Source organism: Brienomyrus brachyistius, chromosome 17 (assembly GCF_023856365.1).
Source record: "Brienomyrus brachyistius isolate T26 chromosome 17, BBRACH_0.4, whole genome shotgun sequence".
In the NCBI taxonomy this organism is placed as follows: Eukaryota; Metazoa; Chordata; class Actinopteri; order Osteoglossiformes; family Mormyridae; genus Brienomyrus; species Brienomyrus brachyistius.
In genome coordinates, this window is record NC_064549.1 from 3,319,610 (window position 1) to 3,345,911 (window position 26,302).

At 48.5% G+C, this 26,302-nt stretch overlaps 2 protein-coding genes across 2 annotated transcripts; both read left to right on the top strand.

Annotated features, from left to right (window-relative positions):
• The first annotated feature begins 10 nt into the window (after positions 1-10).
• Positions 11-19,500, top strand: mre11a (MRE11 homolog A, double strand break repair nuclease). Its single transcript, XM_048982116.1, has 20 exons — positions 11-71; positions 524-589; positions 666-798; positions 1,117-1,277; positions 1,458-1,545; positions 1,683-1,824; positions 2,470-2,584; positions 2,727-2,912; positions 4,025-4,196; positions 5,316-5,396; positions 5,761-5,887; positions 6,065-6,171; positions 8,988-9,161; positions 13,409-13,468; positions 13,564-13,774; positions 14,834-14,929; positions 15,358-15,419; positions 17,592-17,653; positions 18,912-18,993; positions 19,098-19,500. Exons 2-20 carry the CDS (start codon positions 570-572, stop codon positions 19,140-19,142), a joined length of 2,124 nt encoding a protein of 707 aa, XP_048838073.1. The 5' UTR covers positions 11-71; positions 524-569; the 3' UTR covers positions 19,143-19,500.
• Positions 19,501-21,675: 2,175 nt separating this feature from the next.
• gpr83 (G protein-coupled receptor 83) lies at positions 21,676-26,079 on the top strand. The gene is made up of 4 exons (XM_048982165.1): positions 21,676-22,538; positions 22,698-22,823; positions 23,335-23,468; positions 24,844-26,079. The coding sequence occupies exons 1-4, from the start codon at positions 22,146-22,148 to the stop codon at positions 25,475-25,477; spliced, it is 1,287 nt and encodes a 428-aa protein (XP_048838122.1). The 5' UTR covers positions 21,676-22,145; the 3' UTR covers positions 25,478-26,079.
• The last annotated feature ends 223 nt before the right edge of the window (positions 26,080-26,302 follow it).

The window sequence follows — 26,302 nt, forward strand, 5'->3', positions numbered from 1 at the left end:
GATGCAAATTGATTACTTCCGTAGGAGGGAGATTTCACATGTGTACAAAACTAAGGGCTGAAGTGGAAAAGGTAAATAGTAATTCAACACTTGACTGTCGCAAAGTAAGGGAACAGGATGCTTATGGAAAGTTATCATTACGCGAATGCATTCTATCGAATGCGTGAAAATAGCACATTATTGTATTGATCCACTTTTACTTTGAATGGAAAGTAACTCAATGGTTACATTAGCTATAGTTCGCATGAATATCTTAGCCTTTCCTGTTTTGTCAAAAGTGCAAGGACGTTTTAATTCCGTTAATAATGATTTATGTAATATTTCATTTGCATTTTGCATAGTGACTTTATATTTATCAGAGTGGCTATGTCGTCTTAATCAGTTTTCATAATCATCTTTTCGTTTTATCGGGACCTGTGTACGCACAACTTATTCTCGTCGTAATCCAACAATGAATAAATACTGTTGATGAATGTAGTGTTGGGTTAAGTCATCAATAAAATCTAACTTCTTTTCCCCCAAGAATACATTTTCATTTGAAAAGCCCCGACTGGACCGTAGACTGCATAATGACATCAGGAAACACTCCGTGAGTCAAACGCACATCAGTGAAATACCCTATTAATGCGCGTTTCCAGTGCCTGAATATTCTGCTTTTCGTGCAGGGATGATGATGACACGTTCAAAATCCTCATAGCTACAGACATCCACCTTGGCTACATGGAGAAGGATGTCATTAGAGGCAACGACACTTTTGTGACATTTGACGAAATCCTGAAACATGCAAAACAGCATGAAGTAAGCGAGAAAGCAACCATCTGCGTTTTTCACTTAAATATGTCAGGAGACATGCTTCCAAAACCTCTCCTTAAACTCATCGTAGCCCTGCTGTAAATACGTAGTGTTTCAACACCCAACAGTTTAATTAAACTGTTTAACCGGTTTCCGTAATTATTAAAAATTCTATATTAGTATACTAATTATATAATAAATAGTTATGTTAGGCATCCTGACAGTGAAATAATATTTTTGGAATGACTGCCTTAGCTGCAGGACAAGCAGTGTTCCCACTATGCCGTGGTAAGGGTCTGTTTTTCTCACCTGGCTGTGTGACAGGTGGATTTTATCCTGCTGGGGGGTGACCTTTTCCATGATAACAAGCCCTCCCGCAAGACCTTACACAACTGCATAGCTCTGCTGAGGAAGTACTGTATGGGTGACAGACCAATCAGCTTCGAGATACTCAGCGACCAGGCTGTCAATTTCGGCAACAGCAAGTGGGTTTTTGTTGACGCTCCCTGCCCTCACACCCCGGCTCATTCTCTACCCTCTGCAAAGCCATTGTGTCCTTTAAAATGCAGCATGCATCATATTCCCATTGGCCATATCGTGTCCTGTTTCATTGTTACGGGTGACGCAGATTCACTTTGCCCTACTTACCAAATGTCTTTCTCTAGGTTCCCTTGGGTCAACTACCAAGATGAGAACCTGAACATATCCATCCCCGTGTTCAGTGTGCATGGGAACCACGATGACCCGACGGGGGTAAGGATCCATTGTCAGTTTGAATGTGAGAAATCCTATATCTGATTGGCTCGAGGGACAGAGTGGGCTGGGCTTAGATTTTGTTGAGACCTGTCAAGGAAGGAATGGGTCTGAGTCTGTTGTCCTCTCACCCCCAGGCGGACGGCCTTTGCGCCCTGGACATCCTGAGTTGTGCTGGGCTCGTCAACCATTTCGGCCGCAGCCAGTCTGTGGAGAAGGTGGAAGTGAGTCCAATGCTGCTGCAGAAGGGCACCTCTAATATCGCACTGTACGGCATCGGTGAGTCCGCCCCCCCACCCCCCCATAAACGCCTGCTGAACCTGTTAGGAATGAAGCTCATTCTACCAGATACAGTTCCCTGAGACTCTCTGCTAGTACACACTTGACTCTTCACCATCTGCGTCATCGTGGGATTTGTTAGTGCGCATCTCTGGGGCCGGTTTTGTCCGCATAGCCAGCGGTCAAGCTGTGAGGTGGCTGGGAAGTTGGTGGGTAATGAGGTCGGCTGTGCCACAACCCGCTGGACAGAGCTCCCAGGTCTGCCCCCTTACTCAAAAGACATCCAGTACTTGGACTTTGCCCCAGACGATTGGTGAGGAGAGTGGGTGATGCCCTCCACCCTCTTCTGGCCGATTTTTGGTTCTGCTCGGCGGATCCTGCTCTCGGAGGCTCCGTCCACGGCCAGCAAATCTGACTTCTATGCTAATGCCGTCTTACTGTTTATGAAACTGCAGCACCTATGGCTAATGCTGCATAGGTATCTCAGCAGGTTTGCCATTAGCGCTGTTTAGCCTAAGAGGCTAATAGGCCTGAGAGGGGGAGATGTAGTCAGTAACTTTGGACGGCATTTGTAGTCCTGAGCTGTGTGCAGGTACATGCTGGGTGTCTGCTGTGTTCCCAAGCATCCCCCCATAATCCTCCCAGGTTCCATACCAGATGAGCGGCTCTACAGGATGTTCGTCAACAACCAGGTGACTATGCTCCGGCCACGCGAGGATGAGAACTGCTGGTTCAACCTGTTCGTCATCCATCAGAACCGGTGAGACGCCTCAGGCGAGGCGAAGCCCGTCCCTGTGCGGTTTGCGGAGCGGAGTTGTGTGCTTTAGTCCACAGGAGGCGCTGTTTCAGCGTGACGAGGCACAGCCAATGCCCACCGAGGTCACCTCTGTGTGTCCCGGCAGGAGCAAACACGGGGCCACCGGCTACATCCCCGAGCAGTTCCTGGACGACTTCCTGGACCTGGTGGTGTGGGGCCACGAGCACGAGTGTCGCATCACGCCTGAACGCAACGAGCAGCAGCTCTTCTATGTCACGCAGCCTGGGAGCAGCGTGGTGACGTCACTGTCACCAGGGGAGGCTGTCAAGAAGTACGTAGCTGTCACCTGTATCTGCTGTGGGGGCGGGGGGGTGCAGACCATGAGTAGAATGTGGACACGCACACATGTTCACCCACACGCACACATGCCGGGCCTGAAGAGGCTGGGAGCATGCAGGATAGCCCCATATCAACCCACGCTGCCAGTCACATATCTCTGAGTGTCCCCTTAGTAGTTTTGGATTAAACAAAAGCAATGTACTCTTTGTAAATACCCCGTCAGAGCTCTCAGAAGAAGGAAGATGCAGAGATGAAAGTGATCTGATCACCTGACTTGAATCGCGTTGGAATGAAATGAAATAGAAAGGTCATCTCTCACAAGGATTTTGTTGCCGGTTCCCCAGCAGTGCTGGACATTTACATTTATTTAGCAGAAGATCAGAGAACAGGGTGAGTCACTCTCCCCGAAGTAGTTGGGGTTAAGGACCTCGCTTAAGGGCTCAATGGCCGCGGGATTTGAACCAGTGACCTTCCAATCACAGGCATTTAAAAAATGGATTTAATTAATATAATTAAAATGTCTTTCATTAATATAGCATTAAGACTTTGTTGAGCTGCGAAAACCGTTAACATTTTGACGAGTTTAGGATTTAGCCTGCTAATTATTCCACAGGTGGTGTTTCTCATTCCTTTAACATTTTTCCTTAATTGCATGAGGCACTGAGGGCGATTAAACTCTAATTTAAAATGTTCAAACACACCTGACTGGTGCTGCATCCGCTCACCCACCACACGGCTGAGATCAGGAGTCTCAGACCCTGTGCTGAAGCTGCAGCTCGTGACTTCAGTGTGGGCTTTCGTGTTGTGTTGGGGTCCTCAGAATGGAACCGCACAGGGACATGGCGGCGCGATGTTTCAGGGCTGTTTCTAGGGCAACGGACAAAGCAGCCACTGCATCTACACGCCTGACTTGTTTTGTGGAAGCGAACCAAATTAAAGCCGCGCGCGTGAGCAGGTTCGAAGATTCAAAAATTCGTGCTGCTGCTGCTTTCATCAGATGCTACTTTTATCTGCGCTCTGCTTTCACACGACCCGCGGCCTTGGGCCCCCACCACGCCCCCCCTCACCTCCATTGCTGCGATTTCGGTCCCCGGCTCCCGACAGGCACATCGGGCTCCTCCGAGTCAAAGGCTGCAAGATGAACCTGCAGAAGATTCCGTTGGAGTCTGTCAGGCAGTTCTTCATCCACGATGTCGTGCTGGGAGACCACCTGGACTTGTTTAACCCGGACAATCCCAAAGTCATGCAGAAGATTGAGGCTTTCTGCCATGAGAAGGTCAGTCGCGCACACAGCTACACACACGTGTAATATCGCCAAGCTGCTTTGTTGACATGAGATGTCACACTGATTCAGGGTTAGACAGATGCCGACAGGTTGATTCGTAAATAGTCAGAATGAAATTCCACACCTGTCCAGAGTAAATAGATCAAGGTCAGTAGATTTTATGTAAGATAACAAAATTGCTGCATTACCTGACAAGCTGCAAAGGCAGGAAGGAAAGACTTAATTTTCATACAAATCAGACACCACCGGTCTTCTGCAGCCACTTCTCTGCCTCGTCTCCTGAGTGTCTTTTTGTGTTTGGATGCTGCCGTCTGCTTGATCGCCCCTCCTGGATGACACTTGGACTGGCGCTCGGCCTTTTTGAGGAAGCGGTTCCGTTCGCCGGTATGCAGCCGGGTGCGGTGTCTTTCGCTGGTGCCTGTTGATGTGAAAAGAGGCTCGGTTTGCTTTCAGCTGGGCCTCAGGTCTGGGCTCCGCGCCACCCGAACTCCCCGCATGCCAGCAGCTGCCGTGTGTTCATTAAATAAGACGGAATAATCAGGTTAAGGGGGCGGGGCCGGATGGTGTGACCACGTGACAGCCCAGGTGGCCGGAGCCCGTGGCGACAGTGGAGGAACAGGCTCCTGGGAGAACTTCCAAAGGTCTCCTCTCCGTGAAGGAAGCCGATATGAGTCTGGCCTCGAGGATCGTTACTTATCTGGCTTAGACAACCGTTCTCTGATGGAGCACAGAGGGAGCGCTGATGCTAATAGGCATCAAAGTCTTCAAATTCCCGCCCTCCCTCCATAGGCAGGTTTACCATAAACCAGTTCGTTGAGCTGAATCTGACCAGCACCAAGCTGTAGGCTGTAAAGCAGGGCTCTTCAAATCTGGCCCTCGAATCTTAGTTAGGTTAGGTTAATAATGACTGATTCTGATTGGCCAGAGGCTTCACACCTGGCTCACAGGTAAAGGAAGGCGGGGCTCAGACCCCGAGGACCAGGATTTGAATAGCCTTGGTTTAAAGGATGGTCAAAATGGTAGCAGATCCTGTGGAGGGGGGGGGGTGACACCTACCCCACCCCCTCATCAGAGGTGTCCAGGTGTGCAGGGATGCTTGTGTGTTCTCAGGTGGAGGAGATGCTGGAGCAGGCTGAGCGAGAGCGTTTGGGGAACCCTCTGGTACCAGAAAAGCCATTGATCCGGCTCAGGGTGAGTCTACCTGCAGCTCTCCTGGGTCACAACACAGACTGGAGCCGGAGCGATTCCAGCTACAGTAAGGAGGTGTCTGAATGCCTGAGGGACTAAAGTGACGGGTTCACACTGATTCTGTGGTCGTGTCAGAATGCCGCGCTGGCTTTGCTCTGCAATTTTCCACTGTGAATTACACATCCCAGTCGAGGCAGAATGGTTGAGTATGAATCCAGAATGTTCTCTTCACACTTCATCCCAAAGCAGACACGTTGTGAGATGGGCTCCTTACGTTCGGCACCCGGTCAGACATCATCCTCACACCTCAGCCACGGGACGAGGCCCGGTTCTCCACCCACATCTAGACCTCCCTGTGCTTTGGCAGGTTGACTACACAGGAGGGTTCGAGGCCTTCAATACTACGCGCTTCAGCCAGAAGTTCGTGGACCGCCTGGCCAACCCCAAGGACGTGGTCCACTTCATCCGGCGCCGGGAGCAGAAGGAGACCAAAGGTGCTGAGTGGGAACTTAGATGTTATCTGCTGGGTTGAAATTCTCTGCCGGTTCAAAGTGGACAGGGATGGCATGTGATTTTTGGCAGGATTCTGGGACGGTCTTTTTCATTAATTAATCATTTGGTGTTTTGTAATTCTCTTTCACTCCTGACTTTCTCACACCATTTTCCCGCAGATGAGGAGAGCATGAACTTTGATGATCTGCTGAGCCGCTCGTCGGCGGAGGTGCTGCAGCTTCGGGTGGAGGACCTGGTGAAACAGTACTTCGAGACGGCGGAGAAGGTGTGGCTCACTGGGAACTCCGAGAGGGAGGGTGATAACATCTTCCTGTCAAGGGGAGGCTTCAGAGGCGGGGGGGTCGTGCTGCCCTGCTCCGCGCCTCCTGTGGCACGCCGTAAGAGCAGCGCCTCCTCGAAGGCAGACTGCCGTGGGAGCAGGGCCCTCGCACTGCGCTCCTGTAATTTCCCTGCCTCACCGCTCACTGCAGACACAGGGAGGCTCAGATAAGTCAGCGGAAATGAGGCCTCTGATATCTCACAGTCCCAAATAAATAAGCATTTATGACACATAATTATCCAACCCCCTTTCACTGGCTGGGGGTGGGGGGCTGAATAAAAGCAGAGGCAGAAAAAGTATTAAGTGATAAATTGGAAAAAACTGAGGGAACTGGGAGCCAGAGAATAGGATCATAGTTAATAATGTTGGATTTCGCTTCCTGTAGTCCGGTGTGGTTCTGGTCCGGCTCCGCCAGCTTTAAGTATTTATTGGGATGGCTATCTGTGCTTCTGGAAGGATCCCGCGGGCTGATAAGGAGCCGCGATCAGTCGCTCTTTTCGTCGTGCAGAGATGGCGCCGGAGATGGTGACCACATAGATAGAGAGCAGGAGTTCAGGGGAGACGGAATATCAGAGCAGCACAGAATAGCTTTAGATCTATTAAGTAAATTAAAATAGCTCATTTTAAATCACCCTCACAAATGAGAACATGACTCTGGGGGGGGGGGGGGTTGATTTGCTACGTGGTCTTGATCCTGGGTCCTAATTCCTGCTCTTCTTGATGAATACAGCCGGGGGGGGTGTATTTCACAAGCCTTACTGGCTCCATGCTTTGTTGACCCACACTAAGCTTTGATAAGAACATTAAGAACTTTGGAGACTTTCGACTCGTGCTCAGTGCACTTGGTTGCTTTTCTCGAAGTTTTATCAACAGAAATTCAAGTGAGCTCACCGTCGCCCAGAGCCATTTTGTAAATAAGACGCCGCAGTGCAGTCAGCCAGTGACCTTACCTTCACAAGCCCCAGATACGTGCTTCCAGATACGCTGGGATGCTGAGGTCCTCGGCCACGAGTCCGTCCCTGTCCTGCACCCATCAGATGGGAAATTGAATCAACAGGTTAGCTCTAGGTGACGTTTTCGGTCTGGCAGACTCGATGTTCAGACTCCAGGTAGTTCTGGAAGTACGTCGGTCATGACAACATGAGAAACTGCCAGTGTTTTTGCTGAACAGATCCCGTACTGCATGCAGTGGTTAGGTGCTGAGCACAGAGGCTGTGAATCTTCCTTCATAAAGGCAGATCCTGCAGCACTGGAATCACTGACTGTGATGTGTGACCTGTACGTGCCTGAATGCCTGAGCTCCAGTACTGAAAAGTTAAGGTGCTGGTATAGTCTATGCAGAGAGAATGACGGTGCTTGCTGGGCAGACAGCGTGCTGTGTGAGTGCAGACGCTCCGACTGTCACGTTTCTTTGGAGACATGCAGTCGCCCTTGGTGTCATTTCTGGTTGTCATGGCAGAAAAGCCCCACCTTTCTGGACCTTAATTTGAGACCCAGTAAAGTTAGTTTTGGATCTGCCTTGTTATTCTTCATGCAGAGATGGTCAGACATACATTCTCCATGAGGATTGAGGGGGGGGGGGGATCAGTGAACTTGCCCTTACCTCTGAGGCATCCTGGACGTATTTTTAGACGCTGGCTAGCCTCCCCTCATTGATCTCCAAGCCGCTGTGAGCTTCCTCTGGGACATTGAGTGATGTGTTTGTCCTCAAACTTGGTTTTGATGTGTCAGGAGTGGGATTTAAGGCCGCATCTTTGAAGTCTTCCTTCGTTCTCTGCGGATCGTCCCTAACCCTCTATATTGTTTTACTTTCGCTTTTCTGCCAGTTGATGCTTTGCCCCTTTCCCCAGGGCTTTGCTGCAGCTGGAGGTCGCTGCCTTGTTAGCCGTTAACCTTGGCTCCTCTGTAGATCCAAAAGGACTTAAGAGATTTCCAGGAGCACCAGCGCGCTGCCTCTAAATGACTTTTGGTGGGTGGAGGGCTTTTCTTCCTCTTCTTGATCAGGGATGCCAGCTTTCCCCCACAGGTGTGCATCTCTTTCTCCTCCCTCAGTTCCCCCAGTCGACTTCCTTTGATGTTCCCAAGATTGTCTGCTTCTCCATCACTGTCTCTGTGGCCGGTACAGACTGAATGACTTGGGACATCAAATTTTTGCCCCAGGGGTGACCCTGCATTTTTTTTTTATTTCTTAGTTAACTATGCCCCCTAGAGGCTAAATTTGGCATGTCGGATGATTTAGGCTGGGGCGTGGGTGGCCATTCTTGTCCGCAAAGGGCCAGTGTGGCTGCAGGTTTTTGGGTCAGTTATTCAAACCCAAGTGTGAGGACGACTCAGCCAACTAATCCTCTGATTAGTAATCTAATGAAGGAGGTGCAGTGAAAGGCTGCACAAACAGCAGCTCTTTGGATAAGCCTGGCCAGCCCTGGGTTAGGGTGCAAAGCAGTTTAGTGAGGATGTAGGATTTGATAAAGCATATTTGTTTATTCAAGGGAATTCTTTATAATGAGAACAGATCTGTAGCAATACGAACTTTCAAATTAAACATCAGTTAATAAGGTGCTCTTTGCTAATGAGAGATTGCACTGTGATTGTCATCCTCCAGTGATACCCAGGAGAGCTGGTTAATCAGGTACGGGAAAGGTTAGCATCTTACATAATTAAATCAGTCTTGCCTCATGCTTCTGTATCCCACCACACGCTCAGCCTGCTTAAGTTAATTTGTCCTTGTGAACCTTCTGAACTCCACCTCTCGCCCTTCCCAGAACGTGCAGCTGTCGCTGCTGACGGAGCAGGGCATGGGCAAGGCGGTGCAGGAGTTTGTAGACAAAGAGGAGCGGGACGCCATCGAGGAGCTGATCAACTACCAGCTGGAGAAGACGCAGCGGCACCTGAGGGAGCGCGGCGTGGAGGCGATGGAGGATAAGATCGATGAGGAGGTCCGTCATGGGGGGAGGGGAGGAGGGTCAGGGTGTAGCAGGGAGGTGTGGTAAAGTGGTGAACACCCAGCGGGACTTATGGATTGAATCCCAGGGTGATGGTCTCAACCAGAAGGTGGGTAAGGGGATGGTGTGACCAACAAGGGAGACATGGAGGATCAGGGGACGCGGCTTCCTAGAAGAGTGGGCGGGGCAAGGGGCACGGGGAAGCGGCGTCTGGCGGAGCAGGTGGTGAAGTTCACAGCCAGCAGGTCATTTTCGCTGGGCTGTTTCTCTCTTTTTTTTTTTTTTACTCCAGTCTGTTCATCGCTGTGCGGAATGAGAAGAGAAATTTAATGAATGCAGCTTCTCAGAAGCTTAGATACACAGAGGTTGCATCCCCAATCCCCCATTCCCAAACAGATACAGTGTCTCTCTTAGCAATCTGTGCTATTCAGAGAGGCTCGTAGAAGCAGACCTCTCAGAGAACGGCATCACTGTTATGTCCAATTTACTCTGTAAGTGCCTCCACCCGAGCGTACCTCGGGAGCCTGGTGCGTGCGAGGCTGCTGGTGCACGCAGGTGTGGGAGGTGAAGACGCTCGTGTTTGTGCGGAGCGGGGAGTGACGGTCTCATTCCAAATGCGAGTGTCGTCGTGCTCCGGCATCACTGTGATTTTCCACTATAAGAAGTAGCATTTCCGGGCCGAATTTGTGGAGGGGGTCACACACACCTGGGAGGAGGTGCAAATCTACTTCAGCTGGTAGAGCTCAACGCGTTGATTTGGGGCCCGTAATGATCGCAAATGTGTGGAAGAACAGACCCCGCTGTGTTGGGGGCCGGGAGGTTCGGTTGCTGTGTGCCTCTGATGCGGCACAGACGACACGCGGATCGGAGTGATTTTGACCGTGATTGTTGGTGCCAGACTCTGAGGTTCGGCTATCGCAGAAACAGTCCCCTTTCTGTGAGTTTCAGTCAAAACAGTTTTTAGATCCAGTCAGGAACATGTAGCGGGAATAGGCAGCACAAAATAAAGCAAAGGCACTCGCAGAACATTAAAGAAAACCTATAACTAGGACCTGCAGGGGTGACTGTTTATGGAATAGATACGGCTTAAAATTTAGAGAGTTTACAGAGAATGGGCTTGATGAACAAAATCGTCAGCAGCAGTTCTGTGGCTAAAAATGCCTTTTTATTGAGAGAGGCCAGAGGAGAACAGCCAGACTCATTAAAGGTAAAAGGAAGGGTACAAGTGGGAAACGCAGCTCTGTACCACGGTGTGCTGTGAAATGGCTGCGTTACCAGCCTGAACGTGGCACTGGAGGCGACAACGGTTCTGATCCGCTGGACTGCCTAATAAAGTGGCCGCCCAGTATGAATTAAAATTTCTGCTGAAAACAGAAGCAGGGTGCAGTGTTTGTGACGAGCGCCGAAAACGATTTAGCATCAGCCGGAATCTGCCTTCGGCGTAGAAATGAGATAAACCAGCATCTCTCTGCCAGGGTGGCTTGTTCTGAGCATCCTGCATGAATGAATGTTTTTGATGAATGTTCTGGTAAATGATCCGAGTTTGGATGCATTGCAGTTCGCTCTCTGAATGATGCCACCTCGCTGATGAACATTGTTTCGTTGTTTGCGTTCCAGCGCTCGCGGTGGCCGGATCCTGCCAGGCAGCGACTCGCATCGCGTGGTTAAGCCAGCGGTTAAGGCGCAGTCAGCCAGAAAGGCGCAAGCGTACGATGGATAGCATCCATGTCGCGTGTTTGCGGCCCCATATACACGCTTTCCAAGCGCTTCATCAGAATCCTTTTATTCGCCGAGTACAAAGCGTGTGACGAATTTGATTCGGTGCCAGTGGTGACAAGAAGCATGTAGTTATAGGATGTAGTAAAACACAGTATAAAATCAAGAAAATACCATCAAGATAAAAAATACAATACAGAATCAAAATATAACGGATATGGAAGCTATTAATAAAGAGATATACTGTAGAAATTGACGTGTAATAGATATAAATATATTAATAAACAAACATGTAGATGTATAAATAAAGGTGACAAGCGCTTTTCTCAGGGGAAACTCTTGACCTTGAGTGATGTGATACAGTCCCTATGGCAACAGAGGAGTTTGAAGCCAACTGTAGTGGGGGGGGGGGGGGGCATTACAGGGTGAATCTCGCATACATGCACTCCGCCCACACAACCACATCCCTGGTATTTGCTCTCGGGATATTACACAGTCCCATTGCTGGTCTCGGTGATTTCTTAAATCCAAAACAAGCGCACTCCCTGTCCCTATTATTAATGTTATTTCAGTCCCTTTCCTAGGGCTGTGGGAGCCGTCGGAGGGACGCAGTCTCTCCTGGGCGCCTGTCCATTCCAGCTGAGGCCCTGATCTCATTAAGCTGCTGTACTGCTGACTGTTTGGGTAGCATCTCCTCCCCCTTCCAACGCACCTCTGTCTGAGACCTGCATGGTCTGATGGGAGAAGGTGCAGGTCTTGGAGGTGGGGGGGGCAGGGGGTGTCATATGAGGAGTTCTGAAGGACACTTATGAGCCCCAGCCAGTTCAGTCCATAACTTTTTCCCTCCATGGTGTTATTTTATTTTTTTATGCTGACCTTGCAGTGGGGATTCGCGTCACTGCTGCAAATTCACTGTCACCGTACTTCATTTATTTTCCATTTAAAAACATCATTCGTAGGAGCAAAGCCAGGCCTTGAAGCATTCCCCTTCTGAAGAGTGTCCTCTTATCTTGAGGCATCAGAGGAAAGTTCAGAGCTGCCTGAAAAGTTTTACTGGCTTGTGAAATTTCCTGCAGGATGTAAGCCGGTCTGTAGCCACCAAAAGGATGTGAACCCCTGTAACACTGGGTCAGGAGGTGCTCTCCGCCCTCATCTTTCGCTCACTCCACTGTCGTCTTGCAATCAGTGATTGGTTGTGCGGCAAAACTAACAAGAAGGAGAGCAGAATGTCCATCAAGGAGGGCAAGTAGGGTGTAGCAAGCTGAAGAACCACTATTAAGACCAAAGACAGTAGCATTGCTAGCGGTAGCTGTATTCAGCAATCACCTGGTACCTTGCAGGGATTTCTTCAGGACAGCAGCAGAGCTGAAGACATAAGTACTAAAATAATGGTGATGATTGCACCGGACACTCAGTCATTTCCCGTAGTGGAGGCTGAGGGATTTCCATCAGCTCATTCGCCACTTAGACCAAGTCAGAGCTGCATTGCTGACGTGTCACTGCCTGCTTCATATGATGTGGCTGCTGAGCACATTCATGGGGTGTTATGGATGAATGACAGCAGCTTCACTGCGTTCACTGCATTTCCGGAGCTCTGAGGTTAGCTGGTTACCAGTAATAATATACAAAAATATATTGGTTATCGTGTTATTCTCCCTTGTCTCACTTTCGACAAAAGCATCTCCTAAATCAATGCAAAACGTATTATAATTAACAGATGAGTGTGAGGTTCCCTCCCATAATTAAAGGTTTTCAAGACGGTTATGATGAGGTTTGTCGCCCAGACCCCTGCAGGTTGACTTCAGAGAATCGCAGCATCATCCTTACTGAGATTCGCCGAGATCCGTTTCAAATGCAGAACGTGCTCCACACTGTCAATTAGGCTTGCGGGTGTGTGCGTTCGCTTTGTCAGGCTGTGCAATTAACTGGATATTTCGTTATGTATTCATAGTTGAGTTTAGCGCTAATGAGCTTTTTCAGCGTGTTGTTCTGGGCTCAGCCCAGCTCCTAGACGGGGGGGGAGGGCAGAGATTTACTCTGATGAAATTAAGATGCAGATTAAGTGCAGAGCTCGCTAATGATAAGCAGCTGAGTCTGTGAGGTCGATGACTGATGAAGTGTCGCTTTGTGGAAACAAAGGCCCTTGCAGCCGACTTGACCGAAGATGTTTATCAGATCCCTGTTTTTTTACTCTCTGAGAACCTGCCAGCTGTTTCTAGATGTGATCTAGGTGTGTTGGATTTGAGTGTGAGGTAGCCGAAGTTCACCGGTTCGAACCCAGCCTCAGCACGTCTGCGGGTCCGTGAGCGAGGCCCTTAACCCCCAGCTCCCTGGGGGCCCCAACAGGTGGCTGCCCTTCGCAGACGGCTTACTCTAAAAAGAGCAAGTTTGGGGAGGCGTAAAGAGAATTTCCCCACGGGGATCAGTAAAGTATCGATGATGATGATGATGATGATGATTACTATCGTGAGTAGGTACCTGTCCCGCTCACAGCTGGGGCTTCATGTCTTTCTGTGCTTCTGAAGGTTCGCCGCTTCCGGGAGTCGAAGCGGAACACGGCAGAGGAGCAAAAGGACATCCAAGAGGTAGGAGAGGCTGCTGTTCTTCACTCCTGGGCCGGTACGGTCCGCTCCTGCATGCATCTGCTGCACGTGTGACTCATGCACCCTAACTACTCCAGGCCATGAGCCGAGTGAAGGCTCACCGCTCCCAGGACCAGCCGGATCCCTTCCTAGACGACGATCCGGACATCTCTGAACTGCTGGACTGTCCCATGGAATCTGACGACGAGCCCCCCACCCCCCAGTCCTCCCATGGAAGAGGGAGGGGTCAGGGACGCAGGGGTAGAGGTCAGAGTTCGGCTCCAAGAGGGTCCTCCAGGCGAGGGAGGGGTGAGTCCCGTCCTTGCAATCAACATTAATCAGGACGGTTACTGTGTCTCCAGCTTCTCCACCATCATGGCAACAGCATCTTGACTGTGGTAGAATAAAGGGACAGGATAAGATTGGAAGTTTCTAGAGCTCTTACCAGGAGCCATTAAAGGGAAAGCACTATAGTACAGGCATGGGAGGTCAGGTGGGCATAACCAAGGGCTCTCAGCTTCCCAGATCTGTCCATAGCCACATCTCCTGGGACTTGTCCATGAGAGCCCTGAGGAATGGAGATTCATTTTGGATAGGTCATCTCGCACACTGAGGAGGTGTAAGGATTACTCCGGCCCCTATCTAGTTCAACCATGATTCCACAGACCTTCTCACCCACCCATCCTAGCTGAGGCTGCTGGGAGAGTCAGGTCGGCCTGCATGTTCTTGTGGTGCTCTGAGTAGGCCTCCAGGTGGACGTCGGGTCGCGTGACCTTGCACACAGGCTACCTTCCTCACTTAAGGCAGTTCCATTCCAACACGGTTTCAGCACTTGGTCCCTTTAGTAAATATAGGCTGCACTCCACCTTGGGCAGCACCAACAATGTGGGTGTTTTTAATAAAGTACATCAGCCACTTTCCTTCCATGAAAGAGCTCAGCACGTCACAGCATCTCTGTCCCAGACGGCCATTCGGGAGCAGATTCCCCCTTTTTCTGAGATGCTGAAGCTCCCTTAGATCCTACCATCTCTTTTTAAAAATGAAAGATACCACCGTAGACAGAATTTTGTCATCATCATGTATTCGGGTCATGCAGATCATCAGCCCCACGCTTGTCAGTGCTGCCGGTCCACGAGCTTCTGCTGACCAAATGCAAATAGCTTTGGTTCCAGACTGTCCATCTTCATGCCACACAGGACTTGGTCACTTCCACAGTGACCACAGCTCCGGACCGGAGATACTCCACGGTTCATTTGCGTGGCGAGTCACGGGTGCGAGAGAACCTCCAGGCCAAGTTGGTGCACGTCCTCGAGGGCCTTCAGGCCGCGGATGTCAAATATCTTATTTTTCTCCCATCTCGTTTTCAAGGAGGTGTCACAGCATCGGAGCCGAAGCCGTCGGGCCGAGGACGGGCTCAGAAGACGGCGCTCAGCAGCCCCATGAAGAACAGGTCCATTGTGGACGGTGCGGTCCTGCGATTCACCCCCTCCCTCGCGTGCATCTCCTCCTCCACCCACCACAATCAGAGTCACTCTGGCTGTGATTAAATAGACTTTTAGTGTTGGCTCAGTCGTTTTCCTCCCCTGTGACGTTTCCCGCTGGCGTTCATCAGTCCTGTCCTTGCCAACTTCAGGGGCATATTTCTGTGAAAACCGTTGCCATAGAAAAACAAAACAGAATGAATGAGCAATAATTAATTGGGTGTTTCGAATTTAGACCTCAGTGGTTCAGAATTCCGGCCCAGAAAAAAATGCAGCTCAGATCCCCATCCATCCCCACAGCCCTTGTTTTCCCAGCCCTCTTCTGTGTTTCACTGCCTAATTAATGCGGAATGCGTGCTCTCTCCTGCACGGCCAAGCTGGTCGGTCTCATCGGTTTCCTGTGTCTGACAGCCTTCCAGGTGGCTTCCCGGAAGTCGACGCGTGGATCCGCCCAGACAAGCTACGCTGACGTGGTAAATCTCTTCCCGAGCCTTTGTGGATCTCTGTGCCTTGTGGGGTCTGAGTGGCCGCGCTTGAAGGCTTTGCAGGCCTCGGATTAAGATGAATCCTGGCAGGGGTTCGCTTTTAATCATCGGCCTTGTCACACACCTGCCAAAAACCAGCAGCCCAGTGCCATACTGTTGCCATAACATTTTTTTGTTCTTTTGGTGACATTTTTCCTACATCAGGGATAATAGAGGAACAGACAGTCCTCTCTCAGACCAGCTATGACAAATTGCTGTAGTAAGACCATTATCTAAGGGTCTGTTGAATTATTTGTACATCATTAGCTTCAGAACAAGGTGACCTTGTTTTTTATTAATATTTAATAATCCTAATCGTTGTGAATATGAAATTAGATCTTCTGGTCAGATGGACCAAGTTCTAAGTGGCAGCAAGAGGGTCCATAAAGTTCTCTGTCCTTCCCAGCAAGCACCCGGCAAAATAGCTGAGCTGCTGCGTGTTTACTATTCCCGACCGTGCTGAGAGAGGTGGCCACACGCGGCATTTTGGAGAGATGCTGGACCTCACCTGTGGTCTTCGCAGTGCTGGCCTCATCTGCTTGTCTTTGAGGAGAAAAGCCTGCTCAGGAGCTCGTAGCTGGTTAGGTTCTGCTCAGCCAAGCGGCTAAACACTCGAATAAGGTGTTTATTCCATGTCCATCGACCGGTGAGGAGGCCTGAGGGGGTGGTTGTCTGCTAAGCGCTGCAGGACTGCTGTGTCATTTTCCTGTTAATTCGCAGAGGAAATAACAGCTACATGCAGCCCCCGTTCGCTTGGATGGCTTATGGCGGGCTTGGGTCTGATACAGCAGGCCCGGAAATCACTGTCAGGGCTGAGGAGGTCCAATGCAGCTCGACCAGTGAGCAGTGGCCCACATAGCCTGTGTGGAACCGAAGCAGACAGGCAGGAACGGGGGCCTTCTGTCTCTGAGATGGACGGGATGCACTCAGGTGGATGCAGAGTAGATGTAAATGGGCCGGACAGGTATCTCCAGGGGCCCAGTGATTCGAGGAGAAGCAGCAGTCCTCTGGTGAATGTTAACAGCCTGAGTATAAGGCCCAAAAGAAGGTGTTCGGGCTGGTTTATACTCGATGCTCACGGCACGGACAAGTGGTGTTGCTGCTCATACTTGCACTTGGGGTGGAGGATTAAAAGTTATGTCCACCAGGGGGGCATCTTGGTTGGCTCCTTCATGTTATGTAATCTTACTTTTATGTGTGAGGTTGTGGCCTAATTTGTTTTAGACTCCATGCCTCCACAAGACAAAATATAAATGTTTTAATGAAATATAAGCAGGTCTGTCGAGAGCCTGATCAAACCCAGCTGAGATTTCGCGGCCCTGCAATGTGAGAATTGCATATGCATAATTTGTGATGTTGATATTGGTATCGCACCTCACAAGCTCTGCTTTGCATTTTTTGTATTGTAACATTGCATTGCCGCCTTAATTGTCTGTAGTCTGTGGGGAAAAGAAGCGTTTAAGTAAGAATTTCAGTGCTTTGTACATTTGGAACTGTTTTGTTGGCTTAGATTCAACTGAGAATCAGAAGAAATTTAAACTCTCTAACTTTTGAAGACATTGTACACCAGCACAGACTGTTTTTTTTTCTTGCCTCTGAACATATTCTGTTTTGAATATTTTCCAGCCACAAAAAATAAACAGATGCCACTTTAATACCATCTGTACCGTACATAAATGACGGTAAATAACAGGTGACCATACTGCCCCCAAGAGTTTTGGTGGTATTGCAGTAAGAATTACATGCGTAGCTGCACAGACGACGTGTGCAATGAACGCAGAATGCGTGTGGCGGCCATGACGCGTAGGCGAACGCTTTGCGAGTGTCAGGTCTAAACGTTCCTCTGGGCTATGGATGTTTGATTAGCAGTCTTGGGGGGCCCTGCTCCTGATGATTTCCTGTATTGAGCATGTTGCTGAATCTGCTTTACGGATTTTTTTTAAAACGAGCTCCCATTTCGTGTTTTTTTTGTTTAGGCCTAAGCCTAAATTGTCTTTCGTATGCGATGTTCAATGGGCTGCGATCTCTGCTCCGCTGTGGTCAGCATGCGGGAGTCTGTCACATGACCAGTGTCAACCCCAGCCCCGACCCCACCAGTGATTATCTCTTAAACCCCTCCAGATCATCGACGACGACTCAGACGAGGACCTGTCGTTCGCGAGATCCTCCAAGCTGCCTCAGAGGTAGGTGTGGGTGTCACCCGAAGGTGGAGGACAGTCGTTGGTGTTCAGATCACTAAGTCCCTGGCCATTTCTTTGGCCCTCCCCCCTTGCCGAGTTATTCGTACTCATGCTGCTTGTCAGAATTCACCCTCGAGCTCTTGGGTCGTTCTTTTATCCGCTCGTGCCAGAACTGCATTGTTCTGTTGATTGCCTCTCCCTCCTATTTTTATCATCCTTCCGTTATCCTTCCAGAAAGTTCTATCAGCCCTTCACACATTTCTCTAGTTATGGAAATATAAAAAAAAAATAAAAAATAACACCACAAACCCGTATTGAGGTAAATAAATGTAATGACAGAATGCTGTAACTGCGCAGATTTAATATTTATTTGAAATGCCAGTTTCTGCCTGTGCATTTTTTGACAAGGAAGAAAACCTGGGAATCAGAGAGTTTATGTTTGTCTTCGAGCAGAGAGGTGGAATTTTAAGCAGAAATATGCCTTAATTTATGGTAATGCTCTTTTTTAAAGAGCTGGGAAGGATTAAGAAAACTCCTGAAATTCCAGCAGAAGCCGATTTTCGTTCCATAGTGAACTGGCAGCATCACAATGCATAGAAATTCTTTCCCTATACTGTTAACAAAGCTGTCTTTTAATTTACATAAGGCCAAATTTTAATCCATTTCTGCGATCAATAACAGAATAATTTCTGTGTCGCATATATGAGCCCCCAAAGCACATTACTGTCACTTGTCACACATCAAGTCAAAGGCCATCTGAGGCTCAGTTCGTCATTTTGAGTAATTTTGGGTTCATGTTGATACAACTAGTGCACTGAGTATGAAGACTGTAAAACTTCCATCCATCATTTTTCTGTTTAGCCTGTTTAGCTTGTGGGGGGGGGGATATATGCAAATATACATACATACAATCACTTATTCCTGAGAGAACATGCAAAATGAATCAAAACCAACCAGTCAGATGTCTTGGGCCCGCCTCCTCTACAATCTGATTGGTTATCACTCTGAACCAATCATTTTTCATTCTGCCCTCAGAACATTTTGGTATAAGTAAATCTCCCACAAGCTCCACAGAGCGGCGGCAAGATTCTAACCTCCAGTCGTGTCTCTATAAATCTTCTTCTTTAGCCTTAAGTATAGGGGCTGACCTTCATAGCCTTGCTGTACTGTCACATGACTCGTACTAATGGCTAAACGGATTGGTTTTAACTAATGGATCTCACTGCCACGGTTCATGTGCACCATGCTGTTCCTCATGCAGGACCTCCTCCGCTCCCCGGCCTTCGCAGAGCCAGAGCCAGACGCGCAAAGGAGTCTGCTTCGACGAAGACGAAGAGGATGAGGTGAGGGGACTTCGCTCTGTATACTGCTGGGGCTGATCTCCAAACCAGGAATCGTTTTAAACTTGCCTACGATGTCCCTCTCTGGCCCCTTCCTCTCTCTCTAGGAGGAGTTTGACCCTTTTAAAAGCTCCAAGAAGAGACAGAGATAACGCAGCCAAAGGACCTCTCCACTCAGCTCTCCGACTCCATTGATTTTTCTCTCCATCTACACATATTTTTTTGATCTTTTTTGACTTTGATATTTTGTATAATTGAACACTTCTCTTCTTCCATTAATTTCAACTTCTGTTGTTACCCCCCCCACACAGTTCCTCGTGTAGTTTTTTCCACTTAACACAATTTATTCAGCAGCATGCAGCCGTTTGCTTAAGCTTCAGTTCACAGGATTCCGTTGTATTCTGCTCCCTTCCGGACTGGACTGTGTCACTTCTGCAGATTATCTGGAAAATCCTGCCCTCTGATTTGAAAGTGGATCACCATAACTAATGAAGATGTAGATCCCATTCAGCAGGGTGTATGGTTCATCTTCCTGGGGGGGTGGCTTAGTCCTCTGAACTATGCGATTATGTCATTTTTCTTTTCCCAGCCCTTGTGTGGATGTGGAAGGAGGCAGGTGGGGGGGCAGGTCATGTTTGCATCGACGGCGTGTATAGGGGAGCGTTGCTACGGGAGACGTCGGTCCTGAATCTGAGTCACAGCAGTGGGCATTAGAACAAACACCGCACTTCTCGAAATCTGTTACTGTGCCTTGGGTCATTATATCAAGGATAAAAACGGGTGCAGATCAGCGGACAATGGGCGTGTTTTAGAAGGCAAGGGATGGTTTGGTTACCTGCTGTTACCGCCAAGGTCAGGTCTACCATGTAAAGTAACTAGAGACACAGAATTACAACACACGTTTTGCATTTACCTTTGAACTCAAGCTGCTCATGGGCCTCGCAAACCGTTTTCTGCTCCTCATTGTTATCCTAATGTACAGGAAATAATCCCCTTACTCCGTCCATCCCTGTGCGACGGGCGCGCCGATGGGCATCCCCGTGTACTTCCGTTGCCTGGGCTTTAATCCGGCGCCTCTTCGCGTGCGTTGATACGCACCGCAAGCCCGGTGTGAACAGTACGGGAAAGCGACGAGCGTCGGACAGCCCACGAAGACGCGGAATGTAATTTACACTTCACACACATATATATATATGCGCGATTTTTAGTGATGCACAGATGCGTCTCTCCTACGTGCTTCCGTGGCAGTACACCGGTGACCCTTTCACCTGAACAGAGTAGGATGATTAACGTTAGTCTTATGTAAAGATCCGTCTTCTGTGCAGTAATATTAATGAGGACAATTTTATACTGTTATACATATACATTTTATACATTAGTTCAGCTAATCACGGCTCTGACGGGGGAAAAAAATATAACTACAAAATCCATACAATAACCTTCACAAAATGGCCCTTCTCTCAGTTTCAGTGTCAGCGTACGTAGTCTGTGCGCTTTGCCTTTGTAGGAACATCATATTACTTTTAAAGCGGATGTCCATTTTCCCGTCCATAGTTTGTATTCGGATTGTGTATTTTAAACCCGGTTTGCCTAAAACAAAGGAATTCGGGGTGCTGGGTAATTTAACATGCTATTCTCGAAGCCAGTAGTCACTTCATATAGCCGTCTTCTGCTGCAGATCGGATGGTATGCAAACTGGAGAATATATCGGGTATTTAAGTAATAATTGCCATTTAAGTGCATATTTTCGCAGTCAAATTCAACGTGATCCAACTATACGGCAGTTATGCCCATGCAGAAAAACGGTGGAATCGCAACTTCCTGCAATGAAATACTTGCGAAATCATCAATTAAAGCAATTGAAAGTCCTTTCTAGAGTGGTCGCATTTTATATAACACATAAAAGCTGCAGGCAACTGTTTATTTTCTTTTTGAAGGTTGAAGCGTTAAATCTTTAAATAACCGTCACTGGCTGCCTTTTGAATGCTTTTCTTCACGTTTCGAAACTAGCTAAAGATGAACGCAATTTTGCGAAATGTATTTCATATCGCTTGTAATCATCTCTTTTTAAAGCAGATGTAGTCTATAAATAAGTAACATCACTGTAGGATGCAATGTTCAAGGCTGAGAAACTATGAGCTATTTTAGCTCTGTCAGAGTTATGCGCGATTTACAGCCCGTGGTGTATAAGCTATGGGTCCCCCATAAAAGCACCAGTTACCGTCCAGGTTGTCTGAAACTATTAGGCCACTTTCTGGTCTTACAGGTAACGGTGTTCACCTGTCTTCTCCCCCCGGACGCTCCTACTGGCCACATCGAAAGAAAGGCTTTGTAAAAACTGGTTATTGACTTCGGAGGTTGAAAGAATTAGCGCCTGGTGCACGCTATTCCCAATTCGAGCAAGAGCTGCTTATTAACGAACAATTATTGACGTCGCTCTAGTTTACAATTTGCTTTCGAACACTTTAGTACTAAGTCTTATTTAACACCTGAGTGAAAATAAGACATACATCCATTTTATAGAGTAAAATACTTATATAGAGTAAATGTGTGCCCGGTTTGCCCTATACTGTTAGTATAAAAAATTTTTTTTTTTGGGGGGGGGGGATTAAGCATTTAAATGCATATTTCGACTGATCGGTTTTCTATCGCGCCCACGGGTTTCCAGGTTTATAACAAGTTACAAAAAATAAACACAATATGACGAGAAATGCAACTCTACAGCGGGAACATATCACAGAATTCAAAATTACTACATTTTTCTTCTATAAACAACATTGTTTATTTATGTATTTTTCCAGTAAGACCATCATATATCGAAAACTAAGGTCCACACAATAAGCTTAATTATCTGCATATTTATTTATTTGTCAGCTCTTCTCTAATAATTAAACTGACAGGAAGTGACAATTTGCATTTCTGCGTTCAGGTATCAGCCAATGGAGATGTGAGCTGATATATATACGGGTTAATTTATGTATGTATCTGCGCTCAAAAAAAAAGCTTGCGAACTAAAAGCTGAGCGATGCTGCGTGCAGCCAGTCCGCCGCTGAGACGCCGCTCCGCGCCGAGCCGCACCTGCCCCGCTCCGCTCACATGGACAGCCACGCGACTTTAATCCGAATCGAGGAGCGCATTTTTTGCCAATCGCAGACATGAGGAGCACATGCATGTGGTTGTCTTTTACGTGCATGGCGACTAGCCTTCACACATCCAAAGCCCGAGTGTACAACGCCTCTTTTTTGGGGGGGATGTTCGAACCTCCCGTGAACCGCTCCGGTTTCCTTACGGTGGATGAGAGTACTTTGGCTGACTGGCAGTTTCTTATAGGCAAAAAGAAATACGGCGCAGAGTCTCAGGATCCCACTGTGAAAGCTCTTCTAATCATCGCTTATTCTTTCATAATCGTAATCTCCCTCTTCGGAAATATCCTCGTTTGCCATGTCGTGATAAAAAACAAAAGGATGCACTCCGCCACTAGTTTGTTCATCGTTAACCTGGCTGTAGCTGACATCCTCATCACCTTGCTCAACACCCCGTTCACTCTCGTAAGTAGCCTATTGCTGTTGTTACAGGACAGGTATGTCTCGTTAATATGCATGAACTTTTCCACATGCAAGTTCAATATCAATAGCATGTGGTCGATTGCACGGTGATGCAGCTCATGCCTTTGTGACTGTACGCGCACTCGCGCTTCGGCTTTGTAGGTCCGTTTTGTCAACAGCACATGGGTCTTCGGGAAGGACATGTGTCACATCAGCAGGTTCGTGCAGTACTGCTCCCTGCACGTCTCCACCCTGACTCTGACGGCCATCGCGTTGGACAGGCGGCAGGTGAGACGCTTTCTTCAGAAGCGGTCGTGCGCAATGCTCACACCGAGTTTATTTTAATATCGGTTGCACAGTATTCATCTTCTTGTATTAAATTAGAGGTTAGTGCAATGAATTAGAGTTCTGTGAGGGCATCCACACGAGATAAACTATCGATTTTAAGTTATAAAGATTATAGTTGTGACCCACACAAACCCCTCCGCTTATTTCCTCATTCCCCTTAGTCTCGGATAAATAACTGTACTCAGAGTGGACCAATAGTTATAGTGCCGCTCCTCTCGTACCAAAAATCCCATCTGGCACTGCGGATATCTGGGGTAACTCTCAAATTCCCGTGCCGCGGACTTTCTGTTTTCACCTGGCTTAGGTGCAGAAAGTTCAGCGCGTAAATTTCAGGCCACATTATTAACTGAAAAACGCGAATCGGCAGTCTAACTACAAACCCGCGCGATAGACTGACGAGGAGGGCCTAGTGAAGCATTGTTGCGGCAGTAAATTTTGTTTTCTGCTCTAGATTATTCTGCACCCTTTAAAGCCTCGGATGTCTCCTGCTCGAGGTGTGATCTGGATCGCGGTCATTTGGCTGATGGCCGGCTGCTTCTCCCTCCCTCACGCCGTCTACCAGAAGCTTTTTACTTTTGTATACAGGTGCGTATGTAGGCGCCAGGGAGGGGCGGGGGGCGGGCTGCTGACAATACCAGCTTCAATCAGGGACTTTGATGGGCTCATCTGGCCAGTTTCTCCGCCAGTAAATCTAAAAGGAAACCCACGGATTCAGCACAGGCACTGTTTATAACCCAGACCAACAGTTTTTCCAGTCATGAATACAGACCAGTTCAATAATAATAAAAAATCCCATGTTTGATCTGCTGTAATTTCTATATATGTTCTATTAATGAGGCAGCCCAGCAGTGTAGAACTGTCGCCTCACACCTCTGGGACCAGGGTTCAAGTCTCTCTGCCCCAGCTCTGCGTGTATCGAGTTTGCATGTTTTCCCCATGTTGTTGTGGGGGTTTGTCAAATTGTGTGTGTGTGTGTGTCTGCACATGTGTGTGTGTGTGTGTGTCTGCACATGTGTGTGTGTGTGTGTGTCTGCGCATGTGTGTGTGTGTGTCTGCACATGTGTGTGTGTGTGTGTCTGCACATGTGTGTGTGTGTGTGTGTGTCTGCGCATGTGTGTGTGTGTGTCTGCACATGTGTGTGCTCTGCAGTTGCTGCCCCATCCTGGGTTATTCCTTCCCTTGCTTCTGGCCTCGGTGACCCATCAGATGCGTATGGAGGACAGACGGCATGAATTGTAAAAAAAAAAAAAAAAGAAAGAAAAAGAAGAAAAGCATTAATGTGATTCTGCCAGAGCCAATAGCTTCTGACATAATAGCTTCTCTAAGACAAAACAAGTAATTCAATAAAACGTGAAGTGTGAATACACACCACTGATAATTGCTTGGTAACGCCGGCTAGCTTTGCATGGCCGAGACACCAGGAGCCCGAGTGAGTGACCGTCAGAATGGCATGCAGCTCAGGAGCGCCTCCCTCAGGATGCTAACAGCACAGGCCTGTCTTATTTGTCACCTGATGGCCTGGCGCCTTCGTCCGAGGCTCTTTTTCATTGGAAGAAAGCTTTTCTCACCGTGCCTCAGCTTCATTTTCAGTATGTAGATTAAACTCTAATCTGATTGCCCAGTCTCAGCGATGCCATTGTCAGAGGTGATGCAGAAAACACTTCTTAATTGTACTGAAGGGGTCCTTCAGTTTGAAACGGCGAGTTACCTAAGTACCCCCCGGCTGCCCAAAATAGTCCTTCTCCAGCGTGAGTGGGGCCTGGCAGCTGACTCACTGCGTGATGTAATGTGTTTGGGGGAGGGCACCATTTAACCAGATACACCTGCAGTCCCATTGGCATCTGGCCAAATGCATTGACTCTTGTGAGCTCCATTTGGAGCTGTGGCCATCTGTTGTGATTGGCTGCAAGATGGCCAGTCAGAACATGGAGTGACACTGGTGTGTTTGCCTCTCTGCCAGTAAGAACATCCTGCGAAGTCTGTGTGTGCCCAATTTCCCCGAGCCTTCCCACCTTTATTGGAAATACATCGACCTGGCGACCTTCATCCTGCTCTACGTGCTGCCGCTCTTCATCATCACGGCAGCCTACACCACCGTGACCCGCCGGCTGTGGCAGCGCAACGCCATCGGCGACGTCACCACCGAGCAATACTTCGCCCACCGCAAGAAGAAGAAGAAGACCATCAAGATGCTGACCGTGGTGGTCGTGGTCTTCGCTGTCTGCTGGTTCCCGCTCAACTGCTACGTGGTGCTGCTGTCCAGCCAGGCCATCCGCAGCAGCAATGCCATTTACTTCTCCTTCCACTGGCTGGCCATGAGCAGCACATGCTACAACCCCTTCATCTACTGCTGGCTCAATGAGAACTTCCGTGCCGAGCTGAAGTACCTTCTGGGCATGTGCGGGAAGCGGCCTGGGCCAGCCCCTGAGAATCAGCCCCAGTCTGGGACTCACTGCCACCGCACTGCCTGGCCCGAGAGCCGAGGCTCCTCCCACTCCCGGCCCAAAGACACCCATGCGTTCAGGTTCACTTCCCACAATCACTCTGGCAAAACAGATATTCTCTCTGTGGAGCCAATCGTAGCAGTGAGCTAACGTTCAGGCCCCGTCTCCATCACAAATACTCCCTTTGTGGAACCAATCATGGCAGTGAGCTAATGGTTAGGCTCCGCCTCCATCACAGATATTCTTTCTGTGGAGCCAATCGTAACGTTGAGTTAACGATTAGGCCCCGCCTCCATCACAGATATTCACGATCAGTGGTTGAAGCTCATGTGGAGCCCTAAGCAAACACCAGCACCTCTCTAGTACTGCCATCACATTACTGCTCTATGTCGGCACAGTAGAGGGTACAAGTGCTTCTTGGAGCATGAGGAGCATCTGAAATTGTCTTGCTAAGTCAGCGCCACTCAGAAGATGGAGCCCTAGGTGCCTGATTGGTTGACTTGTGTTCGGTGCATCCTGTAAATACCATTAAAGTATTCTAAATAAAACAACAGTGTACATGTCTGCAAATCTAGAAATTTGCTCTGAAATAGCAGAAGCAATCCAGCCTCGATGTGATCACTGATTCCCAACTTTTGACTTCATACATTTTTTAGCTTAGTGATTTCAGGCATTAATGATTTCCGGTTCTGTGGTTGTGAATCATAATCCCCTGAGGTTGAGATGTACAGCTTGATTTCACATGTCCATGACGCTCCAATAAAAACCATCATACTCACCGGATGCCTTGTGATGTGCCTCGGACACTGCTGGTTGCTTTGGAGGGTATTTGGAGCTGTAAAGGAGTGAGACCACCCAATGAGACACCCCTTCCCAGTTACATTGTGTTCCTGGGTGGCCTGCTGTCTACTCACAGACCTCCAATTCTTAATCAGTTGAACATTAAGAACCTTTTTCCCCTATTTGTTTCATTAG